Source organism: Amblyomma maculatum, chromosome 4 (genome assembly GCF_055883805.1).
Source record: "Amblyomma maculatum isolate TAMU_Amacu chromosome 4, ASM5588380v1, whole genome shotgun sequence".
In the NCBI taxonomy this organism is placed as follows: domain Eukaryota; kingdom Metazoa; phylum Arthropoda; class Arachnida; order Ixodida; family Ixodidae; genus Amblyomma; species Amblyomma maculatum.
This window is the reverse complement of record NC_139347.1, coordinates 177,332,656-177,360,563: the sequence shown is the minus strand read 5'-3', so window position 1 is coordinate 177,360,563 and position 27,908 is coordinate 177,332,656. Positions and strand designations below refer to the sequence as shown.

At 44.2% G+C, this 27,908-nt stretch overlaps 1 protein-coding gene across 2 annotated transcripts; it reads right to left on the bottom strand.

Annotated features, from left to right (window-relative positions):
- Window positions 1–243: 243 nt before the first annotated feature.
- LOC146193544 (uncharacterized) lies at window positions 244–27,908 on the bottom strand. Of its 2 annotated transcripts, none has more exons than XM_084602795.1 (5): window positions 27,785–27,908; window positions 23,178–23,336; window positions 20,561–20,698; window positions 8,661–8,816; window positions 244–554 (listed from the first exon to the last, which is right to left on the bottom strand). In XM_084602795.1, exons 2-5 carry the CDS (start codon window positions 23,297–23,299, stop codon window positions 476–478), a joined length of 495 nt encoding a protein of 164 aa, XP_084458921.1. In that variant the 5' UTR covers window positions 23,300–23,336; window positions 27,785–27,908; the 3' UTR covers window positions 244–475. The 2 variants fall into 2 exon arrangements, with proteins under 2 accessions (XP_084458921.1, XP_084458920.1); XM_084602794.1 differs by lacking the exon at window positions 27,785–27,908 and adding an exon at window positions 23,472–23,693.

Here is a 27,908-nt window from a genome sequence, read left to right as displayed (position 1 = left end):
TCCTTTCGGTAGAGCCTCGAGCAACGGAGCACAAATCGCGAAACAATTACGAGTAAAAAGCGATTCTAATCAGACTGTGTGTCTGAGTGTTTTCTGCTACACAGGCGTGTTCTTGCTGCCTGTGCTTTGTTGAAACTCATGCGCAAAGCCCTGTTGTCTTCTTTTAACTGTCATCTATTCCTTGTCATCGAGAGTTGCATACTATGCCATTCAGCGGTCAATCAATGAACGTAACTAACGAAGTATAGAAAATTGTGCAACTTTATTGACGCAGTGACTCAGGATTTGCAGTATAAGACTCAGTACTACATCACAAGAGCAAAACGAAATTCTCTGGGCGTACGTAATGACCTCATGTACAGACACACTACGTGACATGCAAAATACAAGACTCTTTCCTGTGGGCTCTCTATCGTCGCCAGGTCATCTTTTTCTTGCTGTCCCGAATAAAACATATGGGTTCTTTCCGTTCCTCTTAGTCGTTCTTCGAATCGTTGTCCATCGGTCTGGATGAAGCGGAATCCTCCTCGGACGAATCGCCATCTATAGAACACCTGCGCAATACCAAAACATGACCTGAAGCGAAGAGGCTGGTTATGCCAGCATGTCATTGCCTAATGTTTCAAAAACTCGGCGTTAATACACTTCATGCATACCGACCTAGGTGAAACTCAAAAATTATCCGGATCAGGTAAAGGAAGCGTATGGACGGCAGTGAACGTTTAATGCGAAGGCATGACTTGGCTAATGCGTTGCGTGAATAGGATTTGGGGACAAAGCGTAACGAACAAACTATATCTTCGCCAAAGGGCTTCAAACCCACGCAAGAACAAACAGATCAGTTTCATTGGACCAGGATCGAGAGCAACGAAAAAGGTTTTTGCTATCGCCGCAACATATCACGCCTAATGTAAAGGTGCAAAACGCTCTCGGGCTGTGTATTGAACATCATCGCCTTCCTGAAGTTCCATCTGTGCTACTCTTTCATTTAAACTCCGTAAATACGCCGTACGCGTAAGCCATCTGACCGAGTACTGCCGAGATCCTGAAGTATACTGTTGGGGGAAAGGAGCACGCGGCTTGATAGAAGTCGCAATGCCTTCGCATTAATGTACCTAGCAGACTTAAGTGAAGCCCTTTTTTCTGCTTTCAATATTTGGCCCTAGGTGCTCTCCTCGAGAACACATGGGGCGTTGATAAGTCTTGAAGGGTGGGGACAGGAGAGCCTTGGTCGCTGTAAAGCCTGCGAGTAGAGATGATATACGTGTTCCTGATGCTCCCCTAAGGTTTTGCTCCTCATCGAGTGGCAATTTAATTTCGTCATTGCCTGTCTAACAGAACTCACTTAGAGACTAAACATGTTTACCATCTAGTCACTCTCTTGTTCATTCCAAAAAAAGCACAATCTCTTCACGGCAGCAGCTGACGTTTGAGATAACCTCACTAAAATATCCTGAAAGGATGCGACTGTCAGGTACGATCCAAGCCTCCCACTCATTTGATCCAGCGAGCACGCCAAACAAGCGAACTGTGAATGAAATTGAACACAAACCACAGAGACGACTCCCATGTTCGAGTATTGACTTGCGTCATCAAAATGAGACAAAGATCTTAATCAAGTTGACCTACAATCGCAGGGAGCCTTGCGAAATGAAAACGAAACTTTCGAGAGATAAAAATTAGTTGTGGTTTAGCTCTGGTTAACACTAGCTGAATTGCGAAAACAACGGCGGAAGTTTTATTTACCAGCTATATTGTTCTAATGTCAGGCCCTATCAGTGTAAGATGCTACATTATTGCGGACACTTAAGCTCTTTATTGGTATGACGCGAGAGCGTAAGCTACCAGCCCACATATAACGTCACCTTTCAACCAAGCCGTATGGATGTGCTGGCGTGTCGTAGGAATAACGAGAAGGCAAACGGCTCTGGCAAGCTGATTCTTATATCACCCTAATTAAAAGAGTGACCCGAGTTGGCAGCTCTTGCCTGTGGCATAGGAGTAACGTGCATTTATATGTCATGCTAGGTTGATGTTTTATGAGGAGAGCGTAGCTGCGCCTTTTCATAGCATAGCTGCCGTCATCCGATGTCTCGCTTTGGCTGTCATAGTATTGCTTTCTCATTAAAAACGAAGTAAACGCATCACCTTCTAGCTTGCATTGATCATAAGTTTTGGGGCAGGTTCCGGCGATTACGCCACAGCGCAATTATAGCTTCAAAAAGGTGGCAATAGCTGGTATTAGGACTTTCTATAGACTTGTGGAAAGTTTTAAAACCACATTTTAGTCATCAACACATATGTAGTTGGCTGCTGGACAAAGGCAAACATAGCCAGAAGGAGGCAGAGAATAAATATTTACTGATAAAAATTTTGCATGTCGTTGTCCTCAGTGTTCCTTTAGTCGGTGATCTGCAGAAGTAGGATATAAAAAAGCTTCCGTATACAGCCATGGCTGCATGAACTGCATTTCGACAGGCGGGATATATACGCTGGTCGTCGCAATGAAAAAGCTGGGCGCCTCATATCGGGAGTCGGCAGAGCCAGCAAATAAAATTACTCTACAGTTAAGGTCACGCACGTAGGCTATCTCTGGTCAATTAGTAAACTGTTCCTATCACACAATGCTCTGTATTTACCGTATTGTAAGTAAGCAAAAAGTTTCGTAGGGAAGGTCGCGGCGAACAGCGCAATCGTCGACATGAATATCAATGCGCGAATAAAAAAGGCTTAAATAAATGATGCACGTACACATACTAGAATTGAGCGCTAGTGTTTCGTGATACTTTCTTATTTCTCGCCACCATGTAACCACTCTGTTTGCGCGTAGTGGCTAGCACCGCTAAGTGTCGAAATTGCGCCTCAGGATTCCAACTAAGGATACTCAGGTAATGCTAATGCGGGGAAATGTTCGTCCAAGCAGTCGCAAAGCTAAGTCTACACTGGCTTATAACTACCTCAAAGATATTTCTGCAACCAGAAAGGAACAGGGATGCACTGAATACAAAGTTGGGCGTACCACAATACTTTGGACTGTGATGCAGTATGAGGCCACCCCGGAGAAAATAAACCTCCAGGAAACAGCACGCACGGTTGCTACAAGACGCCTCAGAAGGAGTCTGTATGTTCCCTCCCGGCCGTCACGACGAGAGTGGGACCACAGGCCAGCGTAGCTGCTTCAAAAAAATGTGCATCCGAAGGACAGTTTGGGAAGAAAAAAACTTGGAAGTGCTTAGCTTGGTTAAGCCTGGTAATTGCGAAAGCAATAGCTATGGCTACGCCTAGGTTCAGCTGGCGGTGTAGCTGGTTGTGGTGCTTGTGGTTATGCAGAGATTCACTCTGGCCACGGCATATGGTTCAACTATTGTTTATTGCGGGGTGCTACTTGGTTATTCTATGTATACGCCATGCGCAGCGCCTATAGGGGCGCCACTGAAAGCCGCCTAGCGGCGGCCGTCGGAACCCGAGGCGGGCCTGATGCGGCAAGCCTGGCCGTGGTGCGCGCGTGCGATCTGCCGTTTGTGCGCGTCTCGCGGGCACTTCCGCGGGCACTTCCGCGGTGACAGTGTGCGCAAGGGGATCGCCCTTTATAATAGCGGACATGTGTTTGATATCACGGCCGTCTGAAACTGCATCGCCTCCATATGCATCAAGTGTCTCCTGCAGACTGGCGTAAACAAGGTTGCGTATATATACGAAGTGCAGCTCATTTTGGGTGCCCCGCTTTCATTACAACGCCACCCTAATTCGTTCATTCCTTGACCTATGAACTAATGCTCTTTCTTTGCTTCATGGTACACGCTTGCTTCGTTTACATGCAATAAATTGCTACAGAAAACTAGGTAGCGTGAAACTGCGAGCGGTTTCGTAGCGGTGCGACCGCAGGAAAAGCCAGCGAGCTTGCAAATTCTGGGCATCAGATAAATAGCGCATATTGGGCTCCTGTAGCAAGAGTTCAGATTTTTCATGCTTGCGCTTTACCACTGCCTGTACGGCATGGATTTCACGTATTCCGTCGTCAAAAAGGCAGATCGGGTAGATAATTTCATGGGGGAATGAGATATCAGCATATCTGAAAAGCCGCATCACAGGTTAGCCAAGAGCATATTAGATTTAAACTTTATATCCTATTTTATTATTGTAATATCATGTTGATTTCATTTGTATCACCCTCGCGCCCAACTGCAGAATTACAGCGCGCTTTATAACAAGTTCTAGAACATTTAGATTGAATATCAAGTACAGCGACATGTTATGTTTTCGTAATCTTGCCAGCCAACAAGAACACTGGCTCTGGTCTTCAAAGTAATTGCACGGCAAGTTTCAAAACGCATATTGGAAATTGTCTGTTCAATAACCTGCCGCAGCGGGTCAGGCTACTGAGGAAGGTCGAGTTATCGGGACCGAAGTTGACCATCGCCGCCCGCGTTTAAGTGGAGGCGAAACGCAATATGCAACCATGTGCTGTGAGATGTCAATGCACGCTAAAGATTGTCTGGCTAAGCATTTAACAAATCTAATGCGTATTGTATATTCGCGGTAGCGGAGTCAACCAAATTTAAACAAGAAGTGTTCATGGAAGGTGCAATGACAAGCAAAAAACACTAAAAACATAGTTATCAATAGTTATCACTCAGCCCTGCCACACGGTAAATTTAATACCTTTTCCATCGAATGACGTTCATTCAAAATGATATTTGTTTGCTGCTACTCGAGAAAATATAATGATATTCGAGGAAAACGACCTTAGGTATCGAATGAGTTTGAGGTACTCATCCGAATGCGATCAACGAGGAAATGTGTTTTCTCGACGCCAGAGACTCGATGAGAAGATACACCCAAAATAAACTACAAACATGCCACCTGCAATAAATTCTACTGTGCTCCTATAATTGTGCAGCTTGTTATGTTTGTGAAATATGCCAAATGCCATCGTAAAAAAAAAAAAAAAAAAAAAAAAACTGACACCCATTGCTGCCAGCCAATCTGTAGCCACCGAACCCAGCGCGGGCAGAACAGGTCGCTCCTGCTGCCGCGGTCTGTCGGCGCCGAGTTGCCGACATGGCGAATACCTTCAGAAACGCATGCTCTGTTGATTATGTATAACAAGCGCCTAATTTGATAAAGGAATAAAAAAAATTACTATTTCCAAAGCGCTTCCAGCTACGGCTTTGATGTGAAACCGTTTAGGCGTTTAGGCATAGCGACGACTAGGGCCGCGGCCAGAGCGCCGTCGTCGGCTGTTTTCGCGGGAAGCGTCGTTGCGGTAAGCTCGCGGTATCCGATGTGGCAAGCGTTACGAATTTACCATATGCTTTCTTGATGAGGCCAAGCTAGGGCATTTTTCGACGGGCCTTAATACGCCGAGCGAACGATCTGGCAAAAACGTACGGGAGTCAACGGGGCTGTAGTATGCTGCGCCATAGGGCGATACTCGAAGGTTCTATAGAAGCGCCTTCGGAGAGTACACTAGATACCGCCTATTTTACGTGTTGCTATTGACACTTGCTTTAGTGCGCAAAGTGTACGCGTTGTTGAAACTCGTACGCGTTTCGAAGTCGAGCGCAGACGTACGCACCTTCCGGGCCCTTTCGTAAACAAACGCCGCCGACATTGCCGCTGACTTCGTAATTGATAGTCCTAATCAAAAGGTTGGTTACAAGGCATGCAAGACAGGAATGTCAATTTAAAGGCTGCTTTCGTTTACAGCGCAGTGATCTTCGCAACATATTGAAGGCGCACCAACATTTGCATGTCAATCGCAGTTACCATACTTTGGAAATGGCATTAGCTTTGGTCGTGTAGCAGCGCGTCGAAAAAAAATGGCATTAACCTAAACAAATGTCATTCGGTGCGATTGCTTGCTTTCTGCGTCGAAAAACCACGATTCACGGCCGCCGTCGTTCTCGTGAAGCATCACTGGAAACGTATACAAACGTGTTCCTGGCAAGGTTTTATATAAGTCTGTTTGAAAAATCAACTACGCAGCAATTCTTCCCGGGCATTACTAAAGATTGACAGCGGCGTCATATCAGTTAAACCACGACCAAAGACGAAAACGCGACGCGCGCGCATAGAGGCTGACATGAACAGCGCCCGACCGAGCCCGCCTACGCTTTGCGGCTTTGGCGACAGGCGGCGTTGTCGGCGTGTTGCGCATCGCCTATAACTAGTAGCGAGGCAAGGAGTGCCGTGGCTGCAACGATATACTTGGTTGTGGGTGAGGTTAAGGCAGAATGTCCAACTGCCGCTCCGGCACCGGCTGCAACGGCATTCTTTACGCCAGCAGAAAAGAAAGCATCCATGGAGACTGCGTTGGTTCCACCTGCCGCTAGGCCACCTCCTATAGTACCCAACGTTGCACCCCCGGGGGTAGCTGCGGCTGCAGCCCCATAATTCTTCTTAGCTTTACGAGCATGAGGCACAACTGCAGCTCCGCGGTTGGTAGCTACCGCCTCGCGAGCCGACGGCACGAGCTGGGGCCCCAAAATTGCCGCAGATGGGACGATGTCACTCCGGCTGTAGCGCCCCTCGTGGAAGGAGCGGGAGTTAGGCTGCGGTCAGTAGCTACCACCTCGAGCGCCGACGGCACGAGTTGGAGCCCCTGTTTTTGCGACAGATGGGATGACGTCATTCCGGTTGTAGCGCTTCCTCACGCAGGGAACGAGAGTTTGGCCGCGGCTGGTAACTACCGCCTGGCAAGCCGACGGTGCGATTTGGGGCCCCTGTGTTTGCAGCAGATGGGATGATGTCACTCCTGCTGTGGCGCTCCCTCACGAAGCGAGCGGGAGTTAGGCTGCGGTTGGTAGCACCGCCTCGCGAGGTGAAGGCACGAGTTGGAGCCCCTGTTTTTGCGCAGCTGTACTTGGTGGCGCACCGACGGTCACGCTAAAGGTCAATAGCAGCTACCGCCTCGCTACGAGAAGGGCTGAAAAGTGAAAGTAGTACTGCTTTCGAAATAAAAATTTGAATTAAACTAAAGCTGAAGAAATGCATGCGAACACCGCCGTAAACATCTGGCCCAGCAGACCGCTTCAAAAAATGCCGCTGGTATTAACGAAACCTCTCTTGTAGCCAGATCGGCGAAGGAAACGCGTAGAGCGAGCGCTGTAATGTTAAATCTGGCTATCGCTTCAGGAGATGCGCATGAATCCAAGAGCAGTATTCAGCGAATATTGAACTCTAAAGTGACAATTAGGCGCAGTGATTTCCGGTGTTTCGATGGCGGCCGCTTCGTTAGCTTATGAAATGTTTACGTACAGGTTTGCAGGAAAGTAAACAGAGTATTTCCTTCAGAGTGTCACCTGTGGCAACATTTTGATTCGTTATTTTCTTGTCGCAGGGCTGGTCAATATGCGGAGCCGAGGCTTATGTCATAGGGCGGGTCGCAGTAATGAGTGCTTCTCTACGTCATCTGTTTCCACTGCTCTTTTATTTTTGATAACGTTGAATATTGCCTCGATGCGTAAATGTTGAGAACAAAAGACAAAAAGGGTTGCTGAAAAAGGAAGTCGCTGATTTAATAACGTCGACAAGGGAGCGATTATGGGACCCCTTTATTCAAGCAATATATAGACGATATGCTGTTCGGGAGAGGCGACGCAGCCAGACGCCGAATTCGTCTTGGACTTCGGCGCCCGGTAAAGCCCTAATTTGTGTGGATATCTGCCTCAGTGTTTTCAGAGGGACAAATTGGACACCCTGGTAAGTGCGGATATGTAGGCCACCTCCAACTTATAGCAGCAGTGAGGGCAGGCTTGATCCGGACCCTCCAAAACACAGCGTCCTCCGCTCGGACAAGACAGGCAGGGAAGGTGTACAGCATCCTGAGGGACGACAGCACAGCACCGCGTGTGTGGCGCCTGGGGTGTTCCTTTATCGTGAGAAAGAGGGTAGCATCACCCATACTGAGGAACTGAGGCACTGTTTGGAGCAGGTTTTCTAGGCGTGTACCAGAACTTTTAGAGCTTTGTGAACTCAAAAGGTCACGTTGGACCCAGAGAATCCTAGTGGATGTCAGGATGAAATTGCATTTAGGCTACGTTTTTCGCACTCTTCCACATTAAAATATATTACCAACTCGACCGTTTGGCTATACAGTTTAGCTGTTATATTTAGTGTCCCGTTGCGAAAGAAAGCAAAAATTTCTGCGTCCATTTTTCTAGGTATCTCGATAGTGATTGAGACACTCCTACCCTCTGACAGCTGGTGGAGAACAGGAATGACGGTTGCCGAATAAAACGAGGTAAGGAAGAAAAGCGGGATGTGCTTTCTGAAAACTGGTTGGTTGGGTTATGGGGTTTAGCGTTCGAAACCGACTTAGGCTATGAAAGACGCCGTAATAGAGGACTGTGGGAATTTCGACCACCTGGGTTCTTTAATTTGCACTATATACGCACAGCACACGGGCGTCTTGCTTTTCGCATCCATCGAAGAGCGGCCGCCGTGGACGGGATTCAAAGTCTGTCCAGCTTCTGAAAACTCTTGATCAGTCCGTCATTCAGATTATGCAGACGGTGACTTAATAGTAACTTCAATATTACGCGGTCATCTATGATTCTAACAGCCCAGTATTAGTAGGGACGTGACGTCCTCGGGCATGGAGCTGTCTGTGAGCCGTAGAACTGTAGTAAAACAGGAAAACCGAACAGGTTTCTCACGTGGTAGCTGCATGGGAAGCTCTAGTTCTCCCTTTCGTGTCTATGCGGGGCGTGCGGTCGACTTTTCGCCTTTCCGTTCGGCGCCTCCGAGCTTTGGGGCCTTCGATCTCGGGTGCTGTGGGATCCTCTATGGGCGAGTCTGTATCCGCGGAAGACCTGCGCAAGGCGGAGAGACAACCACATCAGCGAACAAGTTCGTTCTTTCTTGCAGCCTTACGCCCGGTAATATCGGCAAACGTGACGGCCGACGTCGAAGAGGTTCTCATTCGCTTCAGTGCTTATTTGTCTCCTCTGCGACATATAATGTAGGTATAAAATTTTCTTTTTTTAAACATATTTGAATTTGCATCATCATCATCATCATCATCATCAGCCTGATTATACCCACTGCAGGGCGAAGGCCTCTCCCATATTTCTCCACTTAACCCGGTTCTGTGCTACCTGCATCCACTTGACCCCTGCGAACTTCTTAATCTCATCCGCCCACCTAACTTTCTGCCGCCCCCTGCTACGCTTTCCTTCCCTTGGAATCCAGTTTGTTACCCTCAGCGACCATCGGTTATCCTCTCTTCGCACTACATGTCCTGCCCATGTCCATTTCTTCCAAAGCATTTGACTCAGTTGAAACCTCGGCGGTGATGCAGGCATTGCGAAATCAAGGGGTAGACGAGCCGTACGTGAATTTGCATAATTATAGCAAAAAAAGTTTTCAGATTTATGAAATAGCGTCAGGATATCTGACACACCATGACATGGCAGGCGCAGGTTGATTTCCAGAGGGAAAACAAAAACACGCTTGAAAATCCTCTAACAATAAAAAAAAAGTACTAAAGCTTGGCAAAAGAAAAAAAAAAGAAATGTTTAACCCTGCCAAACCTACGTACCCAAAGCAAAAGTACCTGCATGTTTTGCTCGCCCACCTCTCAGTCTCTTTGCGGCAGCCTCTCGGCGAGCTACAACCACTGCATGATCGTAGTCGGCCTGTCATTTTCACAGCCTCTGAGACGCAGACAGTTCACGAGGCGTCTCGAAAGAATAATCCATGAGGACTGCTGCCGGTAATTTGTCGAGAACTATTGCGTTCCATTGGCACCGCTTCAGCTTCTTCCCATCTGACAGGAACTATCGGAATTGGCAGCTCCAGTCCTTGTAATGTTACGTAGTCTTGTGTTGTCACAGAAACTGATCAATAGTAGCCAGCATTGTGGCTTCCAAGCTATCACTTGCTAGAGGCATGCCCGTGAAAAGGAACGTAAAATTAAACCAATGAACGTCGAGAGAAATGCGTGACTGAGGAGGGGGTGCTCTTACTGCTATGAAGATGGCTTTATCTCTCAGCAGTAACCGCCAATGGAGTTCTATACCTCCTCCACGAGAATCCATCACTCAAATGCTTATTAGACAGTCACCTCCGTCATATCCTGTAATGCGCTTTGGATGGGGAGTAGGTGACAGCCCGTAAAATTGAGTCTCTCTGGTCTCCAGAAACCATAATATGAGAGAAGAGTTGCTTTCTGTAAACGCGTGAAATTGGAAGCTTGCCGCTTTTGGTTGTGCGAATAAATATATTGGGATTTGTGCTCTTTCAGGGCAGTCGGCCCTCTTACTTGCAAGCAATCTGTCACTGTAACCTTTGCTACGGTCGAAAAATGGATATCATCGACGAAAGGTGCATGTAACTACTGCTGAACCGAGGCATCGAGATCGCAGCAGGCATCACCAAGTTCTGATACTGAAGGTACAATGAGTAACGTCGGTCGAGAGTACTTGCACCTGAACAAAAGCAATCAGTTCAGTTCAGTCGTTCAGTCGTGTCCGACTCTTCGTGACCCTATTGACCATGTCACGCCACGCTTTCCGGTCTCTCACTATCTTCCTAACATCACATAACTTCATCTGCAGTGCCTCGAGGATGCCATCTAACCATCGCGTTCGCTGCCTACCCCTTCTCCGGCGACCCTCAACCTTTCCCAACATCAAATCTTTCTCCAGCGACTCCTCTCTTCTCATCAGATGACCAAAGTAGCTGAGCTTTTGCGCGCTTTTGTTACAGCTTGGGAAAGAAATATACAAGCGAGGCTTTCTTTATCAGAAATAAATGGAAAAGGGTTTCAGAAGGTGCTCTCCAACTTTGCAAATCACATTTTTGTCTAAATGCAACAGTTCGTAATTGAGAAAAATTTCTTAATTACTAATAAGTTAATTGCAAAATAAGAACTGCCTATGATGCTCCAGATGGATGGAAGCGGTCCTAACTCAAATATTTTATTTTTTAACACTTGGATAAATTTAGCTTGGACACCCTGTAAATATCAGAGTTTTAAAGTACTGGCAATTATTTTCGCTCTTTGGGACGTACCTATTGAATCGTTTTTGGACAAATTGTCGTTTGTAAATGGTATGATGTGGCGGCTAGGGCTTTTTTACCATATAGAATAGAGTTTCTGGTTTTAACACCCTCCTTTTTTACTACAGTATAAATACAGTGTAGTAGCAGGTACCAATCTACAGACAATACATATACTGTAAAAAATAAATTTGTTCTTGCACTATTTAACTTATCTTACAATACCTACACATCAGAATTGTTTCCGAAAGCAAATATAATACCGTGTTTGAACACTATAATTACGGTTTGTGAAAAGCTTTCAAAGAGGGGGGAGCAAATGTGAAATTGTTTCACGAATTATCTAAGCTTACAAAGAGTACACACTGTTATGTCACAAGATGCACGTAACAGTGGAAGATGGTCATGCCACGAGCCAAGTATTCTATACGGAAGGCATGCACGCTACCTACACTTCTATATCCGTTTCATAAATCAGATCGCAATTTTTATGCTTGTCATGTACAAGACGTTGGTGCATTTTTTGGTGCTTATTGTTTATTAAATAACTGAAGAGCATTTTGCATATAATTTTGCGTGTTATTTATTTTGTATATCACTAATTAAAAGCCAATTGTTATTCTTTTCTATTTTCCTTTGTATCTCTGCTTTCCTTCTAAAGGCGTTTGTGGGCTGTAGTCAAGTCCCTTTCCACAAAGGGACTTTTAACCGCGGTCTCCTCCACCATGGATGGAAATAAAATTATTATTATTAATATTATTATTACTATAATTATTATTATTATTACTAATATTGTTATTATTGTTATTATTATTATATTATTCTTTTTATTATTATTATTACTACTGTCATATATATTTTGTCCAAGGAGGAGGAAGGCGAGGAGGAAAAGCAGGGAGGTTAACCGGTAAAAGCGGTTTGCTGCCCTGCACTGGGCGAAAGGGTGAGTCGATATAAAGGGTGTGGGTGAGAGAGGGATAGGTGAAGTAAGTACAGTCACATCCAATCACGTCACAGTCATATCACGGAACATAACACTAACATCATAGGCATTCGATCAGGTCTGTGCTTTTCATAAAGCTGAGCAGTGCTTGGGAGGCCTTCACCGCAGACGATCGCCGTGGCCCAAATCGACAGCTGCTGCTAATTATGTAATGATGCGTGGCCTCAAAGTCAAAGAGAGCGCCTACCCAGAGAACAGAGCGTCGCATTGCTAGAACAACCTGAGCACTTCAGAAATTCCATTATGTCTGAATGTCTGAATACAAGCTCGTGTGACAGTGCATGAAGACATGTCTCTGAATTTTTGCTGATTATCGGCAACTTAGCAGAGGAAAAAATACCTACACTCTCCACTTCGTATCGATGCAACCTTTGCAACAACAAGTGCTTCTTGTTCATGAATCTAAAGATTCGGTGCTGGCATGCCGAAATGAAAGAAAACAGTCGAATGAAGAGTGACTTCATCATCCTGGGTAGCCTCATTGAGTTCCATGTACAAAAGTTAGAATTTGTTCAGCCCCAGTAGCATTTCATCATTAAATGAATACAGTGCTGGCGGGTCTCAGATGGGGCATTTGTCTCCTATTTAAATGTTTGTTTTGTTTCTAACGCTGACGATCTTCTAAGAGGCTTTCGAGAGTATCGCAGAGTCGTCAGGGATAAACATTAAGTGACTACATGGACACTTTGCGGAGATGAACTGCTGTTTCTTGATCAAGTCGCAATCACACATAGAACAAGCCCAGACGAAAGAAAATATGCTATAGCTGCGTTTGCGCAACCAGCTAACAACAAAGCTGCCCCCCGAACTCTGGGGCACTGTGCGAGCTACCGCCGGTTTGTTAGGTACCTTTCGCGCACAGCTGAATAAATTGACGAAGGTGATCAAGTCTGATGAGCTCCCTTACGAAAATGGGTTTTGAGTTTCTGGTTTGGCCTTAATGTTTTCTTAATGAGTGCAAAGGAACTCAACAGACACTCAATACCTTCTGTGCTTTAGCAACAGCTTTAAACCAGATTTTCAATTGACATTTCACATTATTTTTTCTTGTTTTAAAAATCAAAGGCTTTTTTTGTGAACTGCTAATGTGTAATCACAGAATGTGAAAAGTCAACGGAAAGTATGATGTGTATTTTCTCAGTCATTGCGACCACCCATTGAGAGAACACGGTGTGTTTCAACTTGAAACACAGTGCAAATTGAAACGCAGTGCAACTTGAAACGCAGTGCAACAACCACTACATGTGCATTACTATTACTGCTTGATGATTTTGGAGGACGTAAACATAATTAATGAGGAACAACATAATTTTAAAATCGTTTAATGAATGCTACATGCCCTTGCATTACTACTGGACAGGAAGGTGGCCTGAAATGATTGAATTCAAAACTAAGCTTTAAATTGATCATTTGACAGGAATGTGCGTTTACATTTCCTTTCACACATGCTATGTTTACAAAGTAATCATTAAAAAGGAGACAAGGAAGAGAGTAGTTTACCAAGTGATGGGCCCATGAGTGAAAAAAACAAAACAAAAAACATTACAGCGCTTGTAATGCATGATATTTTGCGTGTTTCTCAAGCTTTTGAGCTCCTTCTTGCTCTGCGTATAGATTAGCCGAGCCCTCGGTCATCGCATCGTTCCGCAAAATTTTTGCATACGAATAAGATTTAGTTACAAGGAAAATAGTGTCGTCGCTGCTGCGCTTGCCGGTATTGAAGCTTGGTCGCTCTTTTTTCCTTGAAGGATTGTGCCACAACTCCGTGTTCAGCGAAAATTACGCCCACGGTAGCTGAACACCCCCGAACGTCCGGCGCTGGTAAATTTGCTATGCCAAACTCGACATGTTAAAATGATTCCAGTGCCCAAAATAGTGCGCATAGTATCCAGAACATTTTTTGCAAGTCGTGGGAGCAGGCAGCAAGTTTCAATGGCGAAGAAGTTGTAATTGTTAGAGCGGCAGCAATGGGGCCTGTACACTTCGAAACATGCTTCGAAACATGGTCCAAATCTTATAAATGCAATCATGGGATAACAAGCAAAAAAGTTTTCAGCAGACTCAGTTTCCGGCGTTAACAAAGAAAAAAAAAAATCCGGCGTGGCCGAGTGGTTAGCCTAGAATGCTACGGAGGAAGAGGTACCGAGTTCGATCCACGCTAGTGCTGCAGATTTTTTTTTTTTTGCCTAGTTTTAATTATTTCTTTTTTTTAACTTTTTAAATGTAGTTGAGGTGCTTCGTTACTTTTTAGCGTGTACTTTTTATCTGAGGCGTTTTTTTTTCTGTTTGAGAGACCAGTGCCGCGCCTGACAGTATGCCGCGTCCCAGTACGAACAACGTTGGTACGAACTGTCTCCAGCGTCATACTGGGCCCATAATCAGGTATGCCACGTTTGCTGGGACCCAGCGGCACTGGTTTTTATTACCTCAGCCCGCCAGCTTTGTGCTTAATTATGGCCCTAGACGAGACTGTACGCTGCCTTTCAAAAAAAAAAAAAAAAAAAAAAAAAAAACATTTATCGCCAAACCAGCCAAACTGCCTTTCGAAACCGAAAGTCCCTCTAGGAAGCGGCCGGCAGTAAAAAGAAGCCAGAAAAGCCACCGGTAAGTCAATCCGATCCGATCCGAAGCCGCCAGCGGCAAAAAGTTGCGAGTCGCGACGGCGCCATGCTGCCTTTGTTGTCATGCGGTGTGATTGTGAACGCTATTTCCTCACGCTGTGCTGCTTTTTTGTTCCGTGGTACTTGGAATGGGCCGCAGAATTGATATTTGATATGTGCACTTTGATAGACGTCCTGAAGTACGTGATGTAGTGATAAATAGGTTCTGTGCCGCACACCGCTTGCACCGCGCCGTGGCAACGCCGGCATCAACACGGAAGAAGGAAATGGACTGGCGTGATTGTTTGCAAAGGTGAGTACACTGCTTGAAATTATTTTCATTTAATATTGCTATTGAATGAAGTACGCGTTGTTAATACTGTTGTGTGTGGTCTCAAAATTCCTTCGTAATACAAGCTACGAACTCGACCCAGCCTGCTTTATTGTGAGGGCGAGCCAGTCACTCTTCGGAACAAGAAGCGTGAACGTTTGGGCGAGTTGGTCAGACATACTTGACATGAACGGCGCGGCAGAAAGATTTGGCGCTTGTCAGTGTGTGTTCTCTGTCTTCGTCTCTTCCTGCCGCGCCGTTCAAATCAACTCTTCAAAAGCCGCCACTTTTATATGTATGCTCGTCCCTAACGTGAAGCCGTTGTACGATATAAGTAGTGTTCTGAAACTTTATCGGAACCGTCATGGAAAATTTGGCCGCCTCGACCAGTTCCGATAAAGTTGCACAATACTGTATAATGTTATGGTGTATACTTCTAGATATAGTTGTAGCTGCAGTGTATTAGATGCACGACCGGCTTCGCGATTGTGATCAGCACCCCGAACGAGTTTTCAATCTTTTTAAAAGCGCCTATTTTTTCTAACTGTGAGTGCATTAATACGATGAGTACAACCAGCGCGCGAGAAACAGGTTGTTGCTGTGGCGCATATCTCACAGTGGTCGCTGCATTTATTTTTGGTGCTTGTATGCTTCAACAAAAATAATCTAAATCATGGCTGACGCCATGGTACAAGCTCGTGTAGTACTACTGTAGTAGAATGACGATTAGAAATAATTATTTGAGTGAGCACATGTAGTAAAATGTGCATGTCAAGAATAATTGCTTTCATTACTACATAGTCTTGTATTTTTGACAAATTATATGTATCTTAGTGTTCACAACAGAGGCAGAAATGAGCTTTCAGTGGGCAGTTGCGTTCTTTGGTACTTTGTGTCGTGGCTTTTCATGGAAGCGTTGAAATGATGCAGTAGTAAACAGTTTCAAACCAGAAATGAAAAACATTTTACCTTCCTTAATGTTATGTCTGCTATGGTTCGAGGTAATTTGACTTTAAAGGCCTTTATTTGTGTAGAGTTCGTTAGTTGCCTTACACATTGTACACACATTTCTCAATACACCAGCAGTGAAATTAGTTTTGTGCTATTGCTAGTATTTCGGAAGAAAAAAGTTTGGCCGACATGACGGGCAGCTCTTCTCTGCATGCACATTTTTTTGCAACTTTTATATCACCTAGGATTGAGATATGCAGGCACTGATAAACATATTTTATGTGCTCAGAGTAAAAAGAAGAAAAAGTGTAGAATGTTAATCATATTTCTGATTGCGTGTGAAAGTCACGACTTAGAAAAAAAAATTAAGAGGTGCTACAGATCTGAAAGGAGGCTGTTTTAATTATTTTTTCTCTGCGGCTGTAAGGCAAACCTACATAAGAATTGCAGAATATACAACCACTTAGATGGTAAAATGTTTACAAATTTTTTTTTTTCATATATGGAATGCAACACATTAAACACGGTCCCAAATTTGGCGCAATCAAGCATAGTAGTCTTATTCAGTAATTAAAGGAAGAAACACCATTCCTAATTTTTCTTATAATTTAATAATCAAGTTTCTAGGAGGAGATGAAAATGAATATGAGAAAATATGTTGCATTGTACTGTTTCCAGCAATGTTATCAAAGCTGAAACTTCTTGTTTTTTCTCTCATTGGGAGAACGGCCTAAACTGACGGCACAAAAGCAGCAAATAGGCTCCCTGCTCCTCAAAACGTTGCCCATAAGCTAACCCTGTGACCTTGGCCATAAAGGAAAAGCATGCCTGATCACGTTATTGCGAGCCAATGCTGATCTGTGACGTACGCAGGGTGTGGCGGCATCACTATTCGTGAGTGTGCATAGACGCTCGTAGCACCGCCTTAGGAATTCAGTTGGAAATGACAGTTTTCAGTATTTTTTTTCGCAGTGCATAAACGATGGCCTTCGCATCCCCAGTTCTTTGCTGTGTCTTTTTGCTGTTGACATACTTGCTTTATTTTTCTTTTGTAATAGGTGTTTATTCATAAAATACATGTTGGGATCTTTTTGCCCCTATTAGGTAAATTTATTTGTTTCTTCGTAGCTTTGCTAGAGCAGTAATTTCCACATTATTTATTAGTTTACTGTTCAGTTCTGCAAGTCAGAAGTCATACTAGATAAGGAAATCAGGTTCTGTTGCTTGAGAAATTTGAACAGAGCTTAAACAGAATGGGGACGTGTGGAACATCCGACAAGGTCATGTTGGAGTGATTTAAAAATATTCGCTTTGAAATGACATCATACACACCTTTTTTTTTTTTTTGCTCTAGAATGCACTTAGCTATGCTAAATGAAGAAACTTGCCATAGTTGCAGTCTGAAGGTTGGAAATTTCAAAACAGTTGTGTTTATGCATTCATATGGGTGTCACTTTAAGCTGCTGCTTGCTCCCACAAATGGCTTGTACCACTGCATACTGCTTATGTAACAATCCGACAATTGCTCATAATGGTGTAGTTTCATATGCAATCTCCTCACAGTACAGGTCTCAGTCTTGACATAAGGGTAAAATTTTAGCAAAGAGCATTGTGTTCGCTACTTATGCACCTCCATTCAAACACTTGCAATGATGCTTGAGAAGCTGCATGTTTCACCTTTGATAACATTGTTGGAAATAGAATAACGCAATGTGTTCCCTTGAACTATTTTTTTTTTCATTACCTCCAAGAGTAATTTATGGGCTGATGAGGTGGTTTGAAGGAAGTTTTGAAGGAATATGCTCTGTTCAAACATGCCATAATTGGGAAAATGTTTCACATGTTTTCATTTTATACATAACAGAAACATTCGTACTCCTTTTAAGCACCAATTTTCTTATCTATTCTGTACCTTTAAAGTAGGTGCACCTCACACTCGTGGAGAAAAAATAGGCTCTTTTGAAAATGACCTTATTATCTTTAGGGAAACTGGAAAGGCTCTCCTGTACAAACGAGAAGCACACCATGCAGGCTGGTTACTTTTGTCAAACAGTACATTGCATTGAGGTTGAAGTCCAGTACTTACTTAATTATGCTTTGAGCACTCGTCTTAAAGCTGTTTGCCCAGAATCCTTATGATTGTAGCTACTGAATATATAGCTGTGTCTCTTTTCATTACAAGGAAAGGAGTTGTGTGCTCGGTCTCACTTGTCGGTTTTTCTCTCTTTATATACCCAGTTACCTGATCACTTCAGACTGGCCGATGCCTGGAGCCTACCTGCTGCTCACCTACACCCCACAGCACAAATGAGGAACACACTAAATCATCTACCAGCAAGCACACTGCAGTGCCCTTCTGCAAGCCATCACCACATTCTATGACATGTTCAGGGATGCATGTTTAAGTACACATCCTAAGCATAGCTAAAAATGGTGGTATGAATGGATAGCTGCCTTGATTTGGTTGCTTTATTTCTTCTTTGAAATCTTTGTTTTACTAATGGTGTAGTCAGTGAAAAAACTCATTCTGAAGAAAACTTGTTTGCATTGTTGTGAATAGCAAAACCAAACCTTGTACCATGTATGATGTATCTGAAAGTTATGGTTTTGTGTTTTCTCTGTAAACGGTGCAGCATGTTTCTTCCACCAACTGCTAACTATGAGGGTTTGAAATGTACAGGTGCCAGAAAAACACAATGGGTCATACCTCTTGTGTTTGAAATTATCTCATGAGTCTTGTTCCACAAAACTTGGTTCCACATATGAATGCTTCAACGGCATGTGCTGAAGTATGTGTAAGCTTATCCATGAGTTGGAAATGAAGCTTGAATTATTTTAAGTATTGCGAACAGTAATACAAAGCGATTTCATTTTGTATTTGTTAGGGTACACGTGCGACTACTTCATGACAGTGCCGCTTCACCTCAAAAATGGCCCGTCTTCTATGCTGTGCAGGAAAATAAAGTAAGTTTATTTCCATGCATAGCATAGAAAACAGGGATGCGAATGGCATCCAAGCTGTGCTGCACATTATGAATAAAAAAAGACCATTTTCACAAAATGCAATGTCTGTTTTTGGTTTCTGTAACTAAATATACCGGCACTAACTGATTTGCATGTAGTGTCGGCAACCAAGATCACATCAAAAACTAAAGTGAAAGCCACCAGACGCTCAATGGTCAATACTCATGAAGAACTCACAAGACATGCACACATTAAGTGCCAACCAGAAACACGGTGGCCAATTTGTTTTAGACACACAGTAAGAACTCAAGAGAAAATTCACTTGAAACTCAGAAGATACTCTGGTGTCTCCATTGTGAAAGAGCAACATACTCTCATCAGACACACACATAAAATTTTTATAAGGGCTGTTCGTATAAGATACTCCTCAGCGTGAAGCATGCAACGAAATTCAGCAGAAACTCCCGCGAAAATCCCGAATCACACATACATACTGACTTAAGCAGTGTTATTGGCCACGAAGGAGTCATTGTGCAGCCGACCTGCTTTTTATCAAAGGCTCATCTGTGCAATGACAGAGTAGAGGCGCCTTTTGATGGTATGGGTTTCGTATAAATTTTCACTGTATTTGAATGGCAGCCTTTCATTGTTTTAAAATACCAACGTGCTTTGTATTGGCTTACAAACACGAAAACCCTGTCTGGCCCACTCGTCTGTATAAGCTTGCGACTGCAAGATTACTGTGTCGCCGGGGTCCACAAATCCGGCTGCAAACGCTCCGAGAAGGATTGACCGTCTTGAGCCCCAATCTATGGGTCGCCGAATGAACACAGTACACCCATCCACGTCCATTCTGGACCTTCAACTTCGTGCAACCGCGCTCGGACCTTGCGCGGCAATGCCGTATCAAGAATCTAGATGGCAGGATTTCTTCACATCCCATCTAGTCAGGGGTATTCTCCATCTTTTTTTCTGCTAAGTGAGCCATCGTGTACAATATGCGCCCAAAATATCACGTAACATGACAATATTCGGCAGGTTTCTCAGGAGGAACAAATAGCTGGAGACTTCGTTTTTTGTCACGCCCTCTACCGAACTGCGGGCGACTAATTAAGGCCGCATTTTTTTGTTTAAACCGGACACTACGTCAAGAGTGGTAGTGACTGTAGCAACGTCAAAATGCCACCAGCGAGCCTTGCGAGGTTTGTACAGGTAATTTAACCACCGAGACCTTTCGAGGAGATTGGTACAGACAATCTTGGCCCCTTCCTAGCATCAATGCCCTTCAAAAAGTTGGTTAATTAGAAGAAACCAGCTACTTTAGCCACTATGCTGAAGCGAAAGGACACCAGAAGTTGCCAAATTCCTTCCTTAAAACATTTTTCTTCCCTTCAGCGCTTCGGAGGTTTTGATTACAAAACCCATGACCTGCGTTTAGTGTCGAAATCACTAAGGTATAACGACGACCGCGCAAATGACATCATTTAGGTTCGTTCACTGTAAGGAGGCCATATCCACAATAGGGCCTGAAATGGCACATGCGTTTAACGCGTGTGGCATCGAAATCAAAGATCTTGTCTTGATCTTACTGGCACTACGTCAGGGCTATTGTTCCTGGGTACTAGATATGACCAAAGGCACGAATTCTAGGGCATTATGCACGGACTAGCGTATTTCGTGACTAGTGGAATCGGAGTGTCTTGCCTGCGAGTTGCGTTAGCCGCTCGAGCCGTCCTCTTACGGCGTGAACGCTGGCCTAACTTCAGTGTCTCGCGCAGTTTCTGGGTAGTGGAGTCATCAGACGAAGAGTCCTCTGTGGACGAATCTTCATCCACATAAGGCCTGCCGGAAGACAGAAAACATTAGGTTAGATGATACTATGGCGGCGCCCAAAGCCAGCATGCTACCAAGAGGTCAACACCACCAACAAATAACAAACCCATCACAAACAGCAGACTTCCGCGAGATACAAAATGTATCAGCGTACTGCATATCAATGTGTGATCAAGCGATGCCACACGCTAGAACAGCAATTTAGGTGAAATGCAATTCCAGGCAGCGAGACGAGAACATGGTTCAGCCAAATAAAAGATGCAAGATTTGATTAGCAAAATGATTTCTGAGAAGAAGAAAGGTACAGCGGCGAGCAGCTTTGTCGAAATCGTGCCGACGGCGCTCTGCGGAGCAAGTCAGCGACATCTAACGTTTGGCTCTGGGTTTAAGATACGCGTCCCGCGCTCATGCGCGGCAAATAAAAAGTATGCCTGCTCAGCGCCTCCTCTATAGAGGCGCTGGCCTGCTCATTATTTCTTCGTTCAGCCAGTGCCTTGCGAGTACAGTCGAGCGCGATTTGAAGGTTATCACGCGAGCGTCGACCAGCCTTGCGCTCCAGGCACCTGGCGGCCGGGTATGGAACAGGGCAAATTATGATTTTGCACTCTTCTCTCCCTTGTTCGCTGTTTCATACAACAACCATCACCACCGCGACAAACTCCCCGCACTTTCTCTCTATTCTAAGCTTTCCATTTGTTGCGATAAAGTATCCAATTTCAGATAATACCGAAGAATACGTTGTGCGCACAACGATCACTGCCTGTTCTCATAACCAAAAAAAAAAAAAAAGAAAGATGTTCCAGCAGGGAGTGATGGCTGCTAAAGGAACAGCAAAAAGAGTGAGGGAAGCTCGCTTGATATCTCCCTGGCCTCGGCAGAGAATTCTGGGCCATGACGCTGTTCATGTTCCCGCTCGACGCTCGCGCGATAACCTTCAAATCGCGCTCGACATTACCTTTCGTGCTGCTGAGGTCGCACTGCCTGGATTTGTGAGGCTGTGAGGCCGCCAGAGCGTCGAGATGCCGCCATATGTTCTCCAGTGTAACGAGACGGCAAGGTAAGCAAGTGCGAGTGATAGATTAATACGCCTTCCTGCATGCGCACTGCTCATCGCTCCTGTGCTTTACCGGGAAAGAAGTCAAGTTCCTACATCTGTACAGATGCCATATGGTTTGTCCCTTATAGCTGATAACCCGGCCCAAAAACACGCTATCAAACAATACGCCTACAATGCGTGGCGCGTGGTCGTAGCCTTTACCAGGACAAAAACAGACACCAAACAACTATGCCCAATTCTCGCACTCTCAACCATGGTGTATTTTGGAAACGTGCGATCATCCTCACTTACTCCGCGGAGCACCGTCGGCGCGCTCTAGACAAGGCTACTCACAACTGTACATGTAGCAATTCTACTCACAATCAAGAGAACCAGAGGACAGCTTACGGTACAGCAGCTATTTAAGACAGCTTATGTAGCCTGCACAACGCGTAAAGTGGGATAAAGAAATAGCATCTTTGAACAGGCCGCATCCTTATTCTAGTGAATTTTACTCTGTCGGAGAAGAAATGAATAACGCCTGAAATTGAGCCACCCCACATCACAGTGAGAAAGCAGGAAAGTCTGCTCTTTCCCCTGAGGGTTGTCCTGAACAAAGAGCAGTGTGCGCAAGCTAAACCCTGCCAGCGCTGTGGAAGCGTGGCGCGGTGAAACTGGAGTTTTGTAATAGGAATATGTCAAGCACAAGGAAACCACTGGATAACCAATGGAGCACGTTTTACTGCCCGTAACGTAGACGGCACTCATAAGCACATTGTCCGTCTTGAGAGCTAAATTACCTACCTATAGATCTACAGCCTCTACTCCTTACAAGTGCGCCAGCATACCTTAAGCACAGCTATGCATACTATATATGCACTTCGCTTTAGGAAAAAGTGAGGAAACCAACCTGGAGTATGGGGCTCTCATGTCAGGCATCTACTGGCTTATTTTTAAAAGGGATCTTCGTCATTAGTAGACAAGTAACGAAAAGAATCTTAATAGGAAGAAGAGGTTCTAATGGCAGCCAGAGCAGATGTGATACGGAAGACTAGATTGTGCAGCACGCACCAATGCTATAGGAAGCATACAAGTTGCAAGAAGGCCATCGCGAAACCGGTCTTTAAAGACCATGTAAAGAAGCGTTTCTGAACTGCGCAAAGCAACTATGCGTTCTTTGTCCAATTTAAATGCATACCAGCTATGGATGGCGTTGAAGGTTACAGTACATCGCCATTTTTACTTACTTGAAAGTTGCATCACAAGATCTATGGATACATGGGACAAATACCTCTCGTAGAGTAGCCGTGGTACTACAGGCCCTTGTATTATTTCAAAATCATCGTTCTCGAGTGAAAATATTGGCCCTTCGATTAAAATGAAAATTTGCCTTGCATTGCTCAGGGCGGCTTGTGAAGGCACTCAAGATGGTAAATGAAATGGAAGGCTTGCCTGGAGGCTGCGACGCTGGCAAAAGTTATCGTTTTCCCGCCTTTAGTGGGACGACGTGGGGCCACTTCCCCTTCAACTCGACGGCCTTGCGCGGCGTTCAAGTCTGGGGCATTCGATGCCATAGGATACTTTGTCGATGATCCTCCACGCGTGGGAAACCTGCGGACGACAGAAAAAGATGCCTGTCAGCAAAGACACTGGTTGTAATTCGAGGCCTAGAGCAGGTAGCGGTTGGCAACAAGAGAGAGTCTGTAAAAGAAGCTGTTGCTCATTTCACATCAGTGTTGCACTTGCCTTCAGTAACTCGCACTTTCGTGGGCAAGGTTTGGCTTTGCTTTAAAATACCAAGGCAAGCTTCACGACAGAAACGCTCTGAAATACAACGCGATAACGTGTGCAGCTGGCTAGGTTGAAAAAGCTTCGCCGTTACTGTTACTCGAAATTCTGGGTGGCATCTTATTGCCACGAAATATTGAAATGTTTGTGTTCTTTTTCGATCGCCGCCGGCATGTGCGACCTTATCACATTGATTCCAGCGCACGGGCCGGTTCTGTATGCTTTGTTTGTCAATGTTCGTTGTCGCAAGATACTGCTTTATCATTTGCTGTGTCCCGCAAGATGCGTCGAGATGTGTCTCGAAGTTATGCTAGTCAGCGTTTGCGGCTTTATCTTGAAATTTCTTAGCCGGCTTTAAAATGAATGTTGATAAGCGCGACAGGTATTCTTTGTTCGACGACCAGTGAGCACGTTTTTATTTATTTATTTATTTATTCAATACTGCAGGCCTTTACGGCCCAAGCAGGAGGGGCATACAAATGACATCAGCGTATAGAACGAAGATAACAAATAATAATTTCAAAACACTTGTTCTATGGGCAGTAGAACATGAGCAAAACAAGGACTAAACGAAATGCAAACCGAGCTCTTCATTTGGGAAAGTGAAACATAAACAACAGAAGTAAGCCAATGAATGAAATGAAATGTGAAACTTGCAGTAAGGCAAAAACACTATCAGTTTGGGCAACCAAAAAGCAGACAAGAAAATATTCAAGAGCAATTCAAGGTTTCAATTGAATCAACACTGGCTAGAAGAGGCAGAGGTAAGTTGTTCCAATCTGTTATCGTGCGAGGAAAAAAAGAATATTTAAAAACATTAGTTCTGGTGCTGTATGGCGTTAGAGAGTCATCGTGTCGATGTCGTGTTCGGCGTGCAGTAAGTGGTGTTATGTACGGATCAGGAGTTAGAGCAAGAAGGTTATTTTTAAGAAGGAACATAAATTTTAAGCGCTGAATTTTTCTTCTCAGTTCCAGTGTCGGTATACCATGTTGTTTCATTAGTGCTGTCGGGGAATCAGTTGTACGGTACTTCGAAAAAATAAACCTGACTGCATTACGCTGGATTCTTTCGACAGCGTCAATGTTAGATTTGGTATAAGGGTCCCATACTACGCATGCATATTCAAGTTTTGGTCTTATTAATGATGTATAAGCTAAAAGTTTAGTTTCGGCGGGGGCATGTTTCAATTTATGACGGAGAAGGCAAAGTTTCCGAAAAGCTGTGTCACATACGTTAGTTATGTGAGTGTTCCAGTTTAGGCTGTTTGTTAGTGTGACGCCAAGATATTTATACTCGCTGACTTCGGTTAGTGGTTCTGTCCCGAGGGCATAGGGAAAAGAAAGGTTATTAAGTTTCTTGGTTATTTTCATATACACTGTTTTGTCAGCGTTCAATTGCATATCCCAACAATGACACCAGGAAAGAATATTTTGTAGATTATTGTTAAGAGTTATCTGGTCATCCTCGCTTGACACTTCCCTGAACAGCACGCAGTCGTCTGCAAACAATCGTATTTGGACGGGTTCGGTAGTAACGCTCACAATGTCATTAATATATATTAAAAACAACAGTGGTCCTAGCACACTGCCCTGAGGAACGCCGGAAGTAACTGGAAGTTCATGGGAGTAGTACGTATCAATATTAACAAACTGTCTACGATCAGTGACATACGCAGCAACCCAGTTAATAATGAAAGGAGGAAGGTTAATCATTTTAAGTTTTTCAATAAGCTTACAGTGTGAAACAAGGTCAAAGGCTTTCCTGAAGTCTAAAAAAATAACGTCCACCTGGCCGGATTTGTCTAAAATTCTAGCAAGGGAATGGATTACCGTTGTTAATTGTGTCACCGTAGAAAATCCTTTACGAAAACCATGCTGCGCAGGTGAAAGTATATTGTTGTCCTCCAGAAAATCTCTGATGAAGTTGGCTATGGCGTGTTCAAGCATCTTACAACAAGATGATGTTAACGAAATTGGTCGGTAGTTAGTAATCATTGTGGGGTCTCCCTTCTTAGGCACTGGTACTACACGTGCCGTTCGCCAGTCAGGGGGAAGGGCTGCAGTGGACAGTGACGCACCGAAAATAATTACCAGAAAGTGTGACAGCATTTCTGCGTATCGGCGCAGAAAAACATTCGGTATGTTATCCGGTCCTGGGGTAGATTTTGTTTTTAGATTAAGGATCATAGAAAGCACACCTTGAGCGGATACAAATTCAGGAGATACATTTGATAAAGGTGAAAAGGGAAGTGCAAGCTCTTCTGAGTTAATAAACACACTGTGGAAGAATGCATTAAAGTGTTCGACGATACTCTGCTTTTCGACAACGGGAATGCCATCTTTAATTATTTGATCCACTGCCTTGTTCTTTTTGCTCAGAAATTTCCAGAATTTTTCTGGAGCCGTACGAATAAAGTGCGGCAAAGTGTTATTAAAATAATGGCGTTTGGCATGCCCAATTGACGAGCTCAGCGTAGCTTGCAAGTTCTGTACTGTAGTTCGTGAGGCATTCCGTCGTCTTAAGCGTTTTATTTTTCTTTTCAAGTGAATGACTTCACGCGTTATCCAAGGGTTTTCATTTCCTGTTTTCTTTGTTTTCGTTGGAACGAAATTTTCGATGCAATAAGTGCAGATTTTTTTGAACTTGTCCCAAAGTTCTACTACATTGCTTCCTTGAAAGTTGCTTAGGTGTAAATCGAGGTAATCTAACACGCTTTCGTCTCTGGCACGTGTGAAGTCCTTCACTTGTACAGTTTTTGCCTTCTTAGCGGTACATTTTTTTAAATGACACGAATAGTACACCATCTCATGATCAGACATTCCATGTTCAATTGATACTGAAAAATGCTCGATTGTTTTGCTCACGAAGACAAGATCAAGCATTGATGATGAAGAACCATGCACTCGCGTTGGTAAGTTGACAACTTGGTGCAAATTGTGGCATAAGATTATTTCACGCATATAATTAACATGAGTGCTAAATTCACCACTAGAAGAACAATGTTCCCAGTTAACTCCTGGAAGATTAAAGTCCCCCACTAAAAAAATTTTTTTATGTACGAATGAATTGACATGCTCACGTAAATCACACAGGAATTGGGGTGGTGAGCCAGGCGCTCGATAAACGGCAAATAGCAAGAATGAATGTCCATAGTAAGAAATCTTTAGGCTAATAGTTTCAATGTTATCAGCCTGACACAAGAGAGTTGCTGATAAGTTTTGCTTTACCAGCACAGCCACCCCGCCTCCCCTCGTTGATCTGTCACGACGGAAAACACTGTAAGATGGTGGAAAGACGTCTTCATCATCTATGCCACTGTGTAGCCAAGTTTCGGTCAAAACAACGATGTGCGGGTTGTAACCTAAGCCTCTAACTGATCACTTTTGTTAACAATGCTGCGTGCATTTATATTTAATATGCGCATATCTTTCGTATCATGCCGGAGAAGTCAGTCTTGTTTAGCACTGTTATATTTACCAATTTTTTGCCTACAGTTGTTAGCGTCATCCCAGATGTAAAGGTCGTTGTCGACTCGAAGTTTCTCGTTGATTAGTTGAACTTTTCTTTTGTGCTCCCTTTCCTCTGAAGTACTGTCCCACAAAAGCTTACGCTTCCTGAGCGTGTTTCGTGAGTAATCGTTTTGAACAGAAGTATTAGAACCTTTGAGTTTGAAAGCATCTTGCATGATACTTTTCTTTTCTTCGTAATCTTGAAAATATAAAATTACTGGCCGCGTTTTATCCCTCTTGCCGATCCGATGTATTCGGGCTACAGACTTGCACGTGATTTGTAACTTGGTAGAAAATATATCAGTTAGAACTTTACGACGCAGTACAGCCTCTGTCTCTTCTGGTTCCTCTGGTACCCCAAAAACCAGTAAATTCGAGCGTCTACTTTTATCCTCCAAATCCGTAATTTTCGCTTCTAAGGCTTTAACCGTGCTTTCAAGTGCTTCTACGCGCGCGGCTTGTTTCTCCATTTCTGTAAATCGAGTCTCCCAGTCCGCCAGACGTGTTTCCATGCTAGTTTGTTGTATACGAAGTGCTGCAACATCCTCAATTAATTTATTCTGTCCCAAAAGCAGTTTTTCAAGTAGTTCATTTGTGCTGGAACCTTCCGTGTCAGGTCCGGGATTCAACTCGATATCTCCGCTCAAGAGGAGCAAGCATACGCAGTACACGTCATACACCATTAATACAGCTTGCTGTGGGCACGGCAAGACCAAAAGACAACGGTTGTCGCTTTTAACAGAGCTGTAGTAAGCACTAACCTGCACAAGGCAGAAGAATGGTCTGTTAGGCCACATGGTCGCTCTCGGTCCGCCGTGCCCACTGAAGTCGAAGGCTTGAAGCTGCTCTTTTATATCCCAAAGCGACGAGGTCACGTGTCGTGAT

Coding starts and splice junctions, on each gene's coding strand:
- LOC146193544 (XM_084602795.1), bottom strand. CDS start 23,299: ATGGCATCGAATGCCCCAGACTTGAACGCCGCGCAAGGCCGTCGAGTT. Junction 20,699..23,177: donor GCCAGCGTCGCAGCCTCCAG/GCAAGCCTTCCA, acceptor GTCTTCCGGCAG/GCCTTATGTGGATGAAGATT. Junction 8,817..20,560: donor GCGGCTAACGCAACTCGCAG/GCAAGACACTCC, acceptor CGCCTTGCGCAG/GTCTTCCGCGGATACAGACT.